Consider the following 14,604-nt stretch of genomic DNA (forward strand, 5'->3'; position numbering starts at 1 on the left):
GAAAGAGCCCGAAGAGGGCTGTCAGAGCTCCCACATACTCAGTCCTAGATGTAATATGCTTACCTTGTACTCGTTTTGAGTCTTGCTGAATTCACACATTCTGTGGGTCTACTGGAGTTCTGCGCTCCCAGGGAGCATCTTGGATGCTGCATGCAAATGGAGCATAAAAGGAACCGTGGACAGGAATATTTTGCATGGCTGCTTTGCTCACATGCATGCTTTCTTGTCCCCTTGGTCTCCACTTCCAAAATCACATTCAAACATAAATTTATTAAGCATTTCATACAGTGACAGCAGAGCATTAATTTCATTGCAGGGTCCTTCTGCACGGGGGCCCCGTGTGACTGCATTGGTTGTGTGCGCATGAAGCTGGCCCTTTCTGTATCAGGGGAAGCCACAAGACAGCTGGAAGCCTCTTGCATGCGCTGTTTATGAAGGAACCCAGTTCACGGCAACCTGGACACTGCCAATAGTGTATCCGTGCGAAATAGTTTCCTTGAAACTGATGGAATGCACTGATTTCAAACTCAGTTGAATTAATGTCATCTTAGAGATAGTTGGATCTCTTAGAGGGATCCCAGCTCCATGAGGAGTACCTTTAAGATGGGCCTTTGGAACTTCAGTGCCAAAGCTAGAACCAGGTACTCATCATTAAATCAATCCCTATGTCCCTTACAATTTTGTTTGTCTTTCTCCCAGGATTTCCAGCAGGCGAGCTCCAGAAACCTTTCTTTTGGGGAACAGAATATCCTCGGTAAGTAAACTAATAAAGAAACCACTTACTGACAAGTAACAAAGAATATGATGTTTTGGCAGAGCATAGAATATAAAGTCAAAGGAACAAAGCTAGTGGTTGTTGAGCAAAAAGAAGGCATAGAACCTGGCATGGGTCGGCCCCACTCTTGCCATGTTAGGTATTTGTTTTCTGATTCTTGTTGCCAGGGTGTATGACGAGGTAGGAAAGCCAACCTATACACAGGTAGCTTTCATTTTTTATGCATTTGTTCACTTATACATTGACTCATACTAGAAAAATGTGGACCTTGAAGGATTCTTAGGATTTGGGTTGATGGGTCCAATACAATTCCAGAGGGAGGAAACAACGTGAGAAAAGGAAAGAAAATTGCTTTTCAAATAGCAAAGAGTCTGGTTTGGCTGGTCCAAGTGTGATTCCTCCATCTTCCAAACGAGCAAAGTTGCATTTCTTTGACCATTCATCCATAGTCACATCTCCTCCTTTTTTTTTTTTTGAATTTTATTTTATTTATTTTTTTATACAGCAGGTTCTTATTAGTTATCCATTTTATATATATTAGTGTATATATGTCAATCCCAATCTCCCAGTTCATCACACCACCACTGCCCCCTGGCCACTTTCCCCCCTCGGTGTCCATACGTTTCTTCTCTACATCTGTGTCTCTATTTCTGCCCTGCAAACCGGTTCATCTGTACCATTTTTCTAGGTTCCACATATATGCGTTAATATACGATATTTGTTTTTCTCTTTTCTGACTAACTTCACTCTGTATGACAGTCTCTAGATCCATCCATGTCTCTACAAATGACCGAATTTCGTTCCTTTTTATGGCTGAGTAATATTCCATTGTATATATGTACCACATCTTCTTTATCTGTTCATCTGTCGACGGGCATTTAGGTTGCTTCCATGACATGGCTATTGTAAATAGTGCTGCACTGAACATTGGGGTACATGTGTCTTTTTGAATTATGGTTTTCTCGGGTATATGCCCAGTAGTGGGATTGCTGGGTCATATGGTAATTCTATTTTTAGTTTTTTAAGGAACCTCTGTACTGTTCTCCGTAGTGGCTGTATCAATTTACATTCCCACCAGCAGTGCAAGAGGGTTCCGTTTTCTCCACGCCCTCTCCAGCAGTTGTTGTTTGTAGATTTTCTGATGATGCCCATTCTAACTGGTGTGAGGTGATACCTCATTGTAGTTTTGATTTGCATTTCTCTAATAATTAGTGATGTTGAGCAGCTTTTCATGTGCTTCTTGGCCATCTGTACGTCTTCTTTGGAGAAGTGTCTATTTAGGTCTGCTGCCCATTTTTGGATTGGGTTGTTTGTTTTTTTAATATGGAGCTGCATGACCTGTTTATATATTTTGGAGATTAATCCTTTGTCAGTTGCTTCATTTGCAAATATTTTCTCCCATTCTGAGGGTTGTCTTTTGGTCTTGTTTATGGTTTCCTTTGCTTTGCAAAAGCTTTTAAGTTTCATTAGGTCCCATTTGTTGATTTTTGTTTTTATTTCCATTACTCTAGGAGGTGGATCAAAAAAGATCTTTGTGATTTATGTCAAAGAGTGTTCTTCCTATGTTTTCCTCTAAGAGTTTTATAGTGTCCAATCTTACATTTAGGTCTTTAACCCATTTTGAGTTTATTTTTGTGTATGGTGTTAGGGAGTGTTCTAATTTCATTCTTTTACATGTAGCTGTCCAGTCTTCCCAGCACCACTTATTGAAGAGACTGTCTTTTCTCCATTATATATCCTTGCCTCCTTTGTCATAGATTAGGTGACCATAGGTGTGTGGGTTTATCTCTGGGCTTTCTATCCTGTTCCATTGATCTATATTTCTGTTTCTGTGCCAGTATCATGCTGTCTTCATTACTGTAGCTCTGTAGTATAGTCTGAAGTCAGGGAGCCTGATTCCTCCAGCTCCGTTTTTCTTTCTCCAGATTTCAAGATTGCTTTGGCTATTCGGGGTCTTTTGTGTTCCCATACAAATTGTGAAATTCTTTGTTCTAGTTCTGTGAAAAATGCCAATGGTAGTTTGATAGGGATTGCATTGAATCTGTAGATTGCTTTGGGTAGTATAGTCATTTTCACAATATTGATTCTTCCAATCCAAGAACATGGTATATCTCTCCATCTGTTGGTATCATCTTTAATTTCTTTCATCAGTGCCTTATAGTTTTCTGCATACAGGTTTTTTGTCTCCCTAGGTAGGTTTATTCCTAGGTATTTTATTCCTTTTGTTGCGATGGTAAATGGGAGTGTTTCCTTAATTTCTCTTTTAGGCTTTTCATCATTAATGTATAGGAATGCAAGAGATTTCTGTGCATTAATTTTGTATCCTACAACTTTACCAAATTCATTGATTAGCTCTAGTAGTTTTCTGGTGGCATCTTTAGGATTCTCTATGTATAGTATCATGTCATTTGCAAACAGTGACAGTTTTACTTCTTTTCCAATTTGTATTCCTTTTATTCCTTTTTCTTCTCTGATTGCCGTGGCGAGGACTTCCAAAACTATGTTGAATAACAGTGGCGAGAGTGGACATCCTTGTCTTGTTACTGATCTTAGAGGAAATGCTTTCAGTTTTTCACCATTGAGAATGATGTTTGCTGTGGGTTTGACATATATGGACTTTATTATGTTGAGGTAGATTCACTCTATGCCCACTTTCTGGAGAGTTTTTTTTTTTTTAATCATAAATGGGTGTTGAATTTCGTCAGAAGCTTTTTCTGCATCTATTGAGATGATCACATGGTTTTTATTTTTCAATTTGTTAATATGGTGTATCACACTGATTTGTGTGTATTGAAGAATGCTTTCATCCCTGTGATAAATCCCACTTGATCATGGTGTATGATCCTTTTAATGTGTTGTTGGATTCTGTTTGCTAGTATTCTGTTGAGGATTTTTGCATCTATATTCATCAGTGATATTGGTCTGTAATTTTCTTTTTTTGTAGTATCTTTGTCTGGTTTTGGTATCAGGGTGATGGTGGCCTCATAGAGTGAGTTTGGGAGTGTTCCTTCCTTTGCAATTTTTTGGAGAGTTTGAGAAGGATGAGTGTTAGCTCTTCTCTAAATGTTTGATAGAGTTCACCTGTGAAGCCCTCTGGCCCTGAACTTTTGTTTGTTGGAAGATTTTTAATTACAGTTTCAATTTCATTGCTTGAGTCACATCTCCTTCTGACTCTCCTCTTCTGCCTTCTCCTCCACTTTTTTTTTTTTTTAAGCCAGTTATTACTGTGGACAACTGGGGCTCAGTTTTGCTGGGGAACTGTAGAATATGCTTCAGCATGATTCCATCTCAGGAGCAAAGGAGCTGGGGTATTTGTCATCCAACTCACTTTCCATCATTAATTGAGGACTGCCAGCAGGTGTATTAACTCCCTGGCATTGCCCAGTATAGGCCTGGAGGGCTCTGGTGGCCAGAGAAAGCCCTCGGGCGACTAGTTTCAGGTGCTGGCAGTTGGAAGCTGTCAGATTGGTGTGCTTCAAAATGGTGAGTGCCCAGGGACAGCAGCAGGCATCGACAAAGCCTGCTATAGGGAAGCGCTATCATTAGCATAAATGAAAATTATCCGTGTGTATTGACCAAATCCATTAATATCATCCCAGGTCTCAGCTGCATAGTTTTCATCAGTGTTCAGGTATTTGGAATCCATTTTTTCTGTTGTTAAGATTAGAAATTTATATATATTTCCATAAAATTAAGGGTTTAGGCTAAATATTTGCTAAGCTTGCTTCAAACTAAAAAAGTCCTAGAAGTCTTTGATCCTGCTTATCATTAGCAATTTAACTGATCTTCTGTGGTTATATACCTGAACACTTGGACATAGTCTGGTTGGGTTTTGAATTTATTGGTCAATGTATTTGTTTACTGGGTCCACGAGATAATTTTCTGATATAAAAGTCAAAATGATAGAGACTTATGAAATGTTAGTGTTCAACCTTATGCTGAGTGGGAGAGAGATTTTTATTTTTATTTTTTATTTTATTTTATTTTTTTTACATCTTTATTGGAGTATAATTGCCACACAATGGTGTGTCAGTTTCTGCCCCACAACAAAGTGAATCAGCCACACACACACACACACACACACACACACACACGTTCCCATATCTCCTCCCTCCTGCATCCCCCTCCCTCCCACCCCTCCAGGCGGTCACAAAGTACGGAGCTGTTCCCCCCCGTGCTATGCGGCCGCTTCCCACCAGCTATCTGTTTTACATTTGGTAGTGTATATATGTCCATGCCACTCTCTCGCTCCGTCACAGCTTAACCTTCCCCCTCCCCATATCCTCAAGTCCATTCTCTAGTAGGTCTGTGTCTTTATTCCTGTCTTACCCCTAGGTTCTTCATGACATTTTTTTTCATAAATTCCATATATATGTGTTAGTATACTGTATTTGTCTTTCTCTTTCTGTCTGACTTCACTCTGTATGACAGACTCTAGGTCCATCCACCTCATTACAAATAGCTCAGTTTTGTTTCTTTTTATGGCTGAGTAATATTCCATTGTATATTTGTGCCACATCTTCTTTATCCATTCATCTGATGATGGACACTTAGGTTGTTTCCATCTCCGGGCTATTGTAAATAGAGCTGCAATGAACATTTTGGTACATGACTCTTTTTGCATTATGGTTTTCTCAGGGTATATGCCCAGTAGTGGGATTGCTGGGTTGTATGGTAGTTCTATTTGTAGTTTTTTAAGGAACCTCCATACTGTTCTCCATAGTGGCTGTACCAATTCACATTCCCACCAGCAGTGCAAGAGCGTTCCCTTTTCTCCACGCCCTGTCCAGCATTTATTGTGTCTAGAATTTTTGATGATGGCCATTCTGACTGGTATGAGGTGATACCTCATTGTAGTTTTGATTTGCATTTCTCTAATGATTAATGATGTTGAGCATCCTTTCATGTGTTTGTTGGCAGTCTGTATATCTTCTTTGGAGAAATGTCTATTTAGGTCTTCTGCCCATTTTTGGATTGGGTTGTTGGTTTTTTTGATATCGAGCTGCATGAGCTGCTTGTAAATTTTGGAGATTAATCCTTTGTCAGTTGCTTCATTTGCAAATATTTTCTCCCATTCTGAGGATTGTCTTTTGGTCTTGTTTATGGTTTCCTTTGCTGTGCAAAAGCTTCGAAGTTTCATTAGGTCCCATTTGTTTGTTTTTATTTCCAATTCTCTAGGAGGTGGGTCAAAAAGGATCTTGCTGTGATTTATGTCATAGAGTGTTCTGCCTATGTTTTCCTCTAAGAGTTTGATAGTTTCTGGCCTTACATTTAGGTCTTTAATCCATTTTGAGCTTATTTTCGTGTATGGTGTTAGGGAGTGATCTAATCTCATACTTTTACATGTACCTGTCCAGTTTTCCCAGCACCACTTATTGAAGAGGCTGTCCTTTCTCCACTGTACATTCCTGCCTTCTTTATCAAAGATAAGGTGACCATATGTGCGTGGGTTTATCTCTGGGCTTTCTTTCCTGTTCCATTGATCTATCTTTCTGTTTTTGTGCCAGTACCATACTGTCTTGAATACTGTAGCTTTGTTGTATAGTCTGAAGTCAGGGAGCCTGATTCCTCCAGCTCCGTTTTTCGTTCTCAAGATTGCTTTGGCTATTCAGGGTCTTTTGTGTTTCCATGCAAACTGTGAAATTTTTTGTTCCAGTTCTGTGAAAAATGCCAGTGGTAGTTTGATAGGGATTGCACTGAATCTGTAGATTGCTTTGGATAGTACAGTCATTTTCACAATGTTGATTCTTCCATTCCAAGAACATGGTATATCTCTCCATCTATTTGTGTCATCTTTAATTTCTTTCATCAGTGTCTTATAATTTTCTGCATACAGGTCTTTTGTCTCCTTAGGTAGGTTTATTCCTAGATGTTTTATTCTTTTTGTTGCAATGGTAAATGGGAGTGTTTTCTTGATTTCACTTTCAGATTTTTCATCATTAGTGTATAGGAATGCCAGAGATTTCTGTGCATCAATTTTGTATCCTCATACTTTTCCAAATTCATTGACTAGCTCTTGTACTTTTCTGGTAGCATCTTTAGGATTCTCTATGTATAGTATCATGTCATCTGCAAACAGTGACAGCTTTATTTCTTCTTTTCCGATTTGGATTCCTTTTATTTCCTTTTCTTCTCTGATTACTGTGGCTAAAACTTCCAAAACTATGTTGAATAAGAGTGGTGAGAGTGGGCAACCTTGTCTTGTTCATGATCTTAGTGGAAATGCTTTCAGTTTTTCACCATTGAGGATAATGTTGGCTGTGGGTTTCTCATATATGGCCTTTATTATGTTGAGGAAAGTTCCCTCTATGCCTACTTTCTGGAGGCTTTTTATCATAAATGGGTGTTGAATTTTGTCGAAAGCTTTCTCTGCATCTATTGAGCTGATCATATGGTTTTTCTCCTTCAGTTTGTTAATATGGTGTATCACGTTGATTGATTTGCATATATTGAAGAATCCTTGCATTCCTGGAATAAACCCCACTTGATTATGGTGCATGATCCTTTTAATGTGCTGTTGGATTCTGTTTGCTAGTATTTTGTGGAGGATTTTTGCATCTATGTTCATCAGTGATATTGGCCTGTAGTTTTCTTTCTTTGTGACATCCTTGTCTGGTTTTGGTATCAGAGTGATGGTGGCCTCGTAGAATGAGTTTGGGAGTGTTCCTCCCTCTGCTATATTTTGGAAGAGTTTGAGAAGGACAGGTGTTAGCTCTTCTCTAAATGTTTGATAGAATTCGCCTGTGAAGCCATCTGGTCCTGGGCTTCCGTTTGTTGGAAGATTTTAATCACAGTTTCAGTTTCAGTGCTTGTGATTGGTCTGTTCATATTTTCTATTTCTTCCTGACTCAGTCTTGGCAGGTTGTGCATTTCTAAGAATTTGTCCATTTCTTCCAGGTTGTCCATTTTATTGGCATAGAGTTGCTTGTAGTAATCTCTCATGATCTTTTGTATTTCTGCAGTGTCAGTTGTTACTTCTCCTTTTTCATTTCTAATTCTGTTGATTTGAGTCTTCTCCCTTTTTTTCTTGATGCGTCTGGCTAATGGTTTATCAATTTTGTTTATCTTCTCAAAGAACCATCTTTTAGTTTTATTGATCTTTGCTATCATTTCCTTCATTTCTTTTTCATTTATTTCTGATCTGATTTTTATGATTTCTTTCCTTCTGCTAACTTTGGGGTATATTTGTTCTTCTTTCTCTAATTGCTTTAGGTGTAAGGTTAGGCTCTTTATTCGAGATGTTTCCTGTTTCTTAAGGTAGGATTGTATTGCTATAAACTTCCCTCTTAGAACTGCTTTTGCTGCATCCCATAGGTTTTGGGTTGTTGTGTTTTCATTGTCATTTGTTCCTAGGTATTTTTTGATTCCCTCTTTGATTTCTTCAGTGATTTCTTGGTTATTAAGTAGTGTATTGTTTAGCCTCCATATGTTTGTATTTTAAACAGATTTTTTCCTGTAATTGATACCTAGTCTACAGCATTGTGGTCGGAAAAGATACTTGATATGATTTCAATTTTCTTAAATTTACCAAGGCTTGATTTGTGATGCAAGATATGATCTATCCTGGATAATGTTCCATGAGCACTTAAGAAGAATGTGTATTCTGTTCTTTTTCGATGGAATGTCCTATAAATATCAATTAAGTCCATCTTGTTTAATGTATCTTTTAAAGCTTGTGTTTCCTTATTTATTTTCATTTTGGATGATCTGTCCCTTGGTGAAAGTGGAAAAAAAGAAAGAAGATAAAGTAAAATAAAGTAAGATAAAATACAGTAAAGTTATTAAAGTTAAAAAATAATTATTAAAAAAAATTAAAAGAAACAAAAAAAATCATAAATCTTGCTCTCAAAGTCCACCTCCTCAATTTGGGATGATTCGTTGTCTAAAGGAGGGAAGGAAGGAAGGAAAGAATGAAGATAAAGTAAAATAAACTAAAGTTATTAAAATATAAAGTAATTATTAAGAAAAAAAATGTTTTATAAAAAGGACGGATAGAACCCTTGGACAAATGGTGGAAGCAAAGCTATACAGACAAAATCTCACACAGAAGCGTATACATACACACTCACAAAAAGAGGAAAAGGGGAAAAAAATCATAAGTCTTGCTCTCCAAGTCCACCTCCTTAATTTGGGATGATTCGTTGTCTATTCACGTATTCCACAGATGCAAGGTACATCAAGTTGATTGTGGAGCTTTAATCCGCTGCTTCTGAGGCTGCTGGGAGAGATTTCCCTTTCTCTTCTTTGTTCTAACAGCTCCCAGGGGCTCAGCTTTGGATTTGGCCCCGCCTCTGTGTGTAGGTCGCAGGAGGGCGTCTGTTCTTCGCTCAGACAGGCAGACAGGATGGGGTTAAAGGAGCTGGTGATTCGGGGGCTCTGGCTCACTCAGGCGGGGGGGAGGGAGGGGCACGGAGTGTGGGGCGGGCCTGCGGCGGCAGAGGCCGGCATGACGTTGCACCAGCCTGAGGCGCGCCGTGCGTTCTCCTGGGGAAGTTGTCCCTGGATCCCGGGACCCTGGCAGTGGCGGGCTGCACAGGCTCCCCAGAAGGGGGGTGTGGATAGTGACCTGTGCTCGCACACAGGCTTCTTGGTGGTGGCAGCAGCAGCCTTAGCGTCTCATGCCCGTCTCTGGGGTCCACGCTTTTAGCCGCGGCTCGCGCCCATCTCTGGAGCTCCTTTAAGCAGCGCTCTTAATCCCCTCTCCTCGCGCACCAGGAAACAGAGAGAAGAAAAAGTCTCTTGCCTCTTTGGCAGGTCCAGACTTTTCCCCGGACTCCCTCCCGGCTAGCCGTGGTGCACTAACCCCTTGCAGGCTGTGTTCACGCCGCCAACCCCAGTCCTCTCCCTGTGCTCCGACCGAAGCCCGAGCCTCAGCTCCCAGCCCCACCTGCCCCGGTGGGGGAGCAGACAAGCCTCTCGGGCTGGTGAGTGTCGGTCGGCACTGATCCTCTGTGCGGGAATCTCTCCGCTTTGCCCTCCGCACCCCTGTTGCTGTGCTCTCCTCCGTGGCTCCGAATCTTACCCCCTCTGCCCCCCGCAGTCTCCGCCCGCGAAGACTAGTGTGTGGAAACCTTTCCTCCTTCACAGCTCTCTCCCGCTGGTGCAGGTCCTGTCGCTATCCTTTTGTCTCTGTTTTGTCTTTTTTCTTTTGCCCTACCCAGGTACGTGGGACTTTCTTGCCTTTTGGGAGGTCTGAGGTCTTCTACCAGCGTTCAGTAGGTGTTCTGTAGGAGTTGTTCCACGTGTAGATGTATTTCTGGTGTATCTGTGGGGAGGAAGGTGATCTCCGTGTCTTACTCTTCGGCCATCTTCCCCTCTTCCCGAGATTTTTATTTTTTTCCTAAGTGTTCTGTGTTTGCATTGAAGCCATTCATCCTCTATTAACATGCCCATTCAATGAATAATTATTAAGCATCGTTTGGGCACTCAACATTGGAAATGTGGAGGTGCTGGAGAGATGGAGATCACAGTCCAGTGAGATGGGTTCCCATACATGCATCTGTTCTAGATGGATTTCCTCCAGAACCAAGGAGTGGCTATTCTTTCTGCTCACACTGGTCAGCTTAGCCCTCCGGTGAGTGTTGGGTCTAATTGTGGTGACATAAACAAGCTGAATTATTTCCAGAGGAAAGAATCAAGATTGTAAACGGCATAAGACAAAATATCCCAAAGTGTGTGTTCCATGAAGTAGTAATAGAGGTGAGTTGTCCTCCCCTTCCCTTTGTTTTGGAGAATGGCAGTACTTAGCAGCATAGAAATTCCCAAGAAGTCCTGCCAGAAGTCCCTAAACTCCCCTTTTTCCTGTGTTTTGGGAACTGCTGGTCAAGAATTCATGACTGAAGAGAAAAGAGTTGAAAGAACTTGAGAAGAGAACACTTGAGGGGTAACCTCGTAACTGTTTTCACATTTTTTAAGGAAAGTTAAGGTAGCAGAATCATTTACTAAATTTGGGGAGGCCAGAGGGGTGTTTAGAATACCTTAGACCACTACACTAGACCAATAGGTAGAAGAGAGATTCCAGATCAACATTAGGAGCACTGTTTTGTTCGGAACTAGTCGAAGAGGCAGTGATCCACCTCAGAAGGGGTTGAGCTCCTGGTCATTGGACATGCCTAAGGGGAGAAGTCTTAGGACCATTTGAATGGGTTTTTGTAGACCTTTGCTAAGGAATTGAACTAAGTGACCTTAAAGCTGCTTGTAACTCTGAGATTTTTATGAATTTCCACTTCAGGCATAGAGTAGCCTCTACTTGATGACAGCACGAGCTCATGGTTGCTCCAGACAGCAGTACGGTGGTTTTGTTGTTGACAGCAAATCCTGTGCTTATGTTGAACCCATCGGGTAGTACGAACAAAAGAGAAACTGAGTAGGTGGAAAAATTGTCATCTTCTGCATTTTATTTTTGGAAGGCTAGATTTTCTCTGCAGGAGTCTTCTTTTTTCTGGCCAGCAAGTCACATTTTAAAAGGCATACAAGTTTATTTATTTATTTTTATCACATGCTAATTTAAATAACGTCCATTGATAAAACGGAAGATGTGAATTTAGTATTATGAAACATTATCATTGTCAGGCTTAGTCATCTAAAATTACTTTTTCTTTGGCTCTTGCCCAAAAGATTGTGATTATGTAACTGAGAATTGGAACTTGCAATGATTCAATCATTTTCTGAATTCTCTATTACCCTTTGCAAATAGGAAGCTCGTTGGAGCAGTCCCTCTTAAGGGACATTTATTGCAGAGCAGTTGCTATAAGCTTCCATTGTTCATCCCTTAAATTCGTCCAGTCAACAGCATTGACCGAGGCTTGTAGAGGACTGAGTACTATTCTCAGCTGAGAGTCCTGGAAAAAATGAAATGTTGCCAGCTGCATAGTGATAGCTACTGCTGCAAAAATTAGCGCTATGTAAAATTACAAGTTTGCCCCACACTGCTCTGATAGATCTATGATTGAAATGCATAATTTTACTCTTTTATTTATTTATTTATTTTGCGGTACGGGGGCCTCTCACCGCTGTGGCCTCTCCCCCTGCGGAGCAAGGCTCTGCACGCGCAGGTCCAGCGGCCATGGCTCACGGGCCCAGCCGCTCCGTGGCACGTGGGATGTGGGACCCTCCTGGACCAGGGCACGAACCCGTGTCCCCTGCATCGGCAGGCAGACTCCCAACCACTGCACCACCAGGGAAGCCCTACTCTTACTTCTTTAATGAAGGTTTGCAATGATGGAAAAATAGTAGGACAGCATTTTTTCAAATGCAAATTACCTTGCAGGAGAGAAATAACAAAGGAAGGAACTGCCACCAAAGGGAAAAATTAAATCTTAGAACACTTCCTTGGGTATAGTTGAGACAAACAATTAACATGTTAAGGATCATTATGTCCTGTAATAACATGTTGCTTCAAAAATTTTTGTTCCTTCCACTTATAGGTCCTATCTATTTGCTGGGTGACTTTGATGTTGCATCAGGAACCAACTGTGAAATATTTTTAGTATAATTACAAATCTTAGGAAGAATCCTTATAACAAGGATTTTAAGTTGTCTGTAATCCTCATGCACACGTTAAATGACTAAAATAAGTTACACATTGATCTGTCACTTGCAAGAAATGGTTAAAGTTAATTAATCAATTAGTTAAATCATTATTACTTACTGTGTACTAGGTACAGAGAATTTAGCAGCAATCAAGTAGGTAAGGGTTTGGCCTTCAGGGGACTTTTAGTTGAGAGAGAAGATCCCAGACACACATAGAGGGAAGCCCCCCTATTGATTTCCTGATATATGATTTATAGGTTCTCTTTCAGTTACCTATTGCTCCATAACAAAGCGCCACCACTGTTCGCTCATGATTCTGCAATTTGGGCGGGAGTCAGCCGAGACAGCTTGTTTCTGCTCTGTGCAGTACTGGCTGGGACAGACAGCTCGATGGGGGCCATAGGATCTAAGATGATTTTGCTCACGTGTCTGGTGCCTCAGCTGGGCTGGCTCTAATGGCTGGGGCCTGGCTGGGCCTCTCTCTTTCTTTAGAGGTCTCTCGACGTTTGGCATCTCTCACTTGCTTCGCTTGGCTTCTTTTTCTCCAGCTCATTACCCCAACTTCTTTACACTGCAGCTGACTTCCAAGGAGGCACAAAAATGGAAGTTATAAGGCCTCAGCCCAGAAGTCACACGCGGCCCCTTCCACTGCATTCTGTTGGCCACAGCAGGTCCCGAGGCTCATCCAGATTCAAGGGGGGAGGAAATAGATTTCCTCTTGGCGGGAGGAGGAGCACATGCGTTCAGGGTGGGTGGCATTGTCGGCGGTCACCTTTGTAGGTGACCTACCACGTGGTTCTTTAGGGGTGAAGAGAAATAATATCACGCCTTTTCCAGATCTGGTTCAGGCTTCACAGTCTTTGCTGTTCAGCTGTGAATTTGTCTGTCACAGAAGCAGAGGAACATGACTACCTTTGAAAGCAGCGTGATCCCTTTTAATCTCTGCTCTTTTCCTGTTTCATGACTCCGTTTGGAAAACAATTTAACTTCTAAGTCCATAGTGATTTTTCAACAGGTTCTCAGATAAAAAATAAGCGGTATGTTTACTGACAGGATCTTTTCAAACCCTGCTGCTGCTTTGGGTGTTTATACATATAAACTACAGCTAGAGCAGATATAGAACCATAGAAGCCTTAGGGCTGGAAGGGACTTTAAAAAACATCTCTTTCACATCCCTAATTTCACAGGGTAGGAACTAAGGCCCATAAATGTTCATAATGACAATGTTAGAAATTATATTTTCTTTGTCTAGTTCAATGAGAAGGATGTGTTTACTTTTTTTTTTTTTTTTACAATTTTGTGAGTGTGGTTAGTAAACAGATTATCTTGGCTTTTTGTTGAGAAAATATTGAAGGATTATGCTCTGACGTTCATGCTTATAATTTTCTCCCAATTATACATTTATGCTGTAGATCTCTGAGTTATGGCGCTATAGGAGTAATTGTTGGACATGAATTTACACATGGATTTGATAATAATGGTAAGTACTGGTTCAGTGTATAAGCTGATGCTTTTATGGTCATGTTGACCATATGGATGTTAATTGTTGCTATTATCTTTGCATAGTGGTATCATCATAGATTGAAGATTATCCAAAGCAGTATGATTGCTGATTGAAAACTTTCCCCCATGTCTTGCTGTGATAGCTTGCAATAAAAAAATAATTGTTCCCATTGGAGATGGGGTAGAATGAAAAAAAAAAGACCTTGTAATTTCAAGGAAATTAGCTTTGCATTTAGATCTGGGTTGCTGTAGCTGCCACAGTAGTTACAGGAATTATTTTGTAGCTTCTCTTCCTTTTATTTCTTTATTCACCATTTTGAGATGCTCTCCCTGGAGGTGTGAGCTCTGCTCTGAAGATGATTATACGTGCTGCCAAGTTAGGCCTCAGCGAGTTAGGACTCTGGAGCTTGGCTGACTAGTTCCTTTATACTATTTCAAGGATTATGCAATGCTTAATCTCTGTTTTTCTCTATGCTGTCATATATTCAGAATTTTTTTAGAAAGGCTATGCTTTCCTAATAATGAATAATATAGAGTATGCTATGTATCCTGATGACATTTAAGCAAAAGGAAAGAGCAGAATATGGCATAAACTAAAGAAATGATTGCCCTTTGGGAGTCATCATTTTTAATCAGAACTCCTTTCTCCTTTAACTTTGGAGTTTTATTGGAAAGCCACATGAAATCTCCGAAACTTAGGAATTAGCAGCAAATTGCGATCACATCCACATCCACACAGTTTACAGGGCAGACTCAAGAACTGCCTGGCCCAAGGCAACACTGTATAGAGGGAC

At 40.6% G+C, this 14,604-nt stretch overlaps 1 protein-coding gene across 1 annotated transcript in view; it reads left to right on the forward strand.

Annotated features, from left to right (window-relative positions):
- The window catches only part of PHEX (phosphate regulating endopeptidase X-linked), a gene marked incomplete at both ends in the record, with an annotated part of 198,507 nt that overhangs the window by 166,923 nt on the left and 16,980 nt on the right, over positions 1-14,604 (forward strand). The window contains 2 exons of the mRNA XM_082680665.1: positions 700-754; positions 13,720-13,791. Coding sequence (XP_082536791.1) covers positions 700-754; positions 13,720-13,791 — 127 coding nt within the window. The remainder of the gene's footprint in view (positions 1-699; positions 755-13,719; positions 13,792-14,604) is intronic.

The sequence above is a fragment of the Grampus griseus genome (genome assembly GCF_964374135.1).
Source record: "Grampus griseus genome assembly, chromosome: X".
In the NCBI taxonomy this organism is placed as follows: domain Eukaryota; kingdom Metazoa; phylum Chordata; class Mammalia; order Artiodactyla; family Delphinidae; genus Grampus; species Grampus griseus.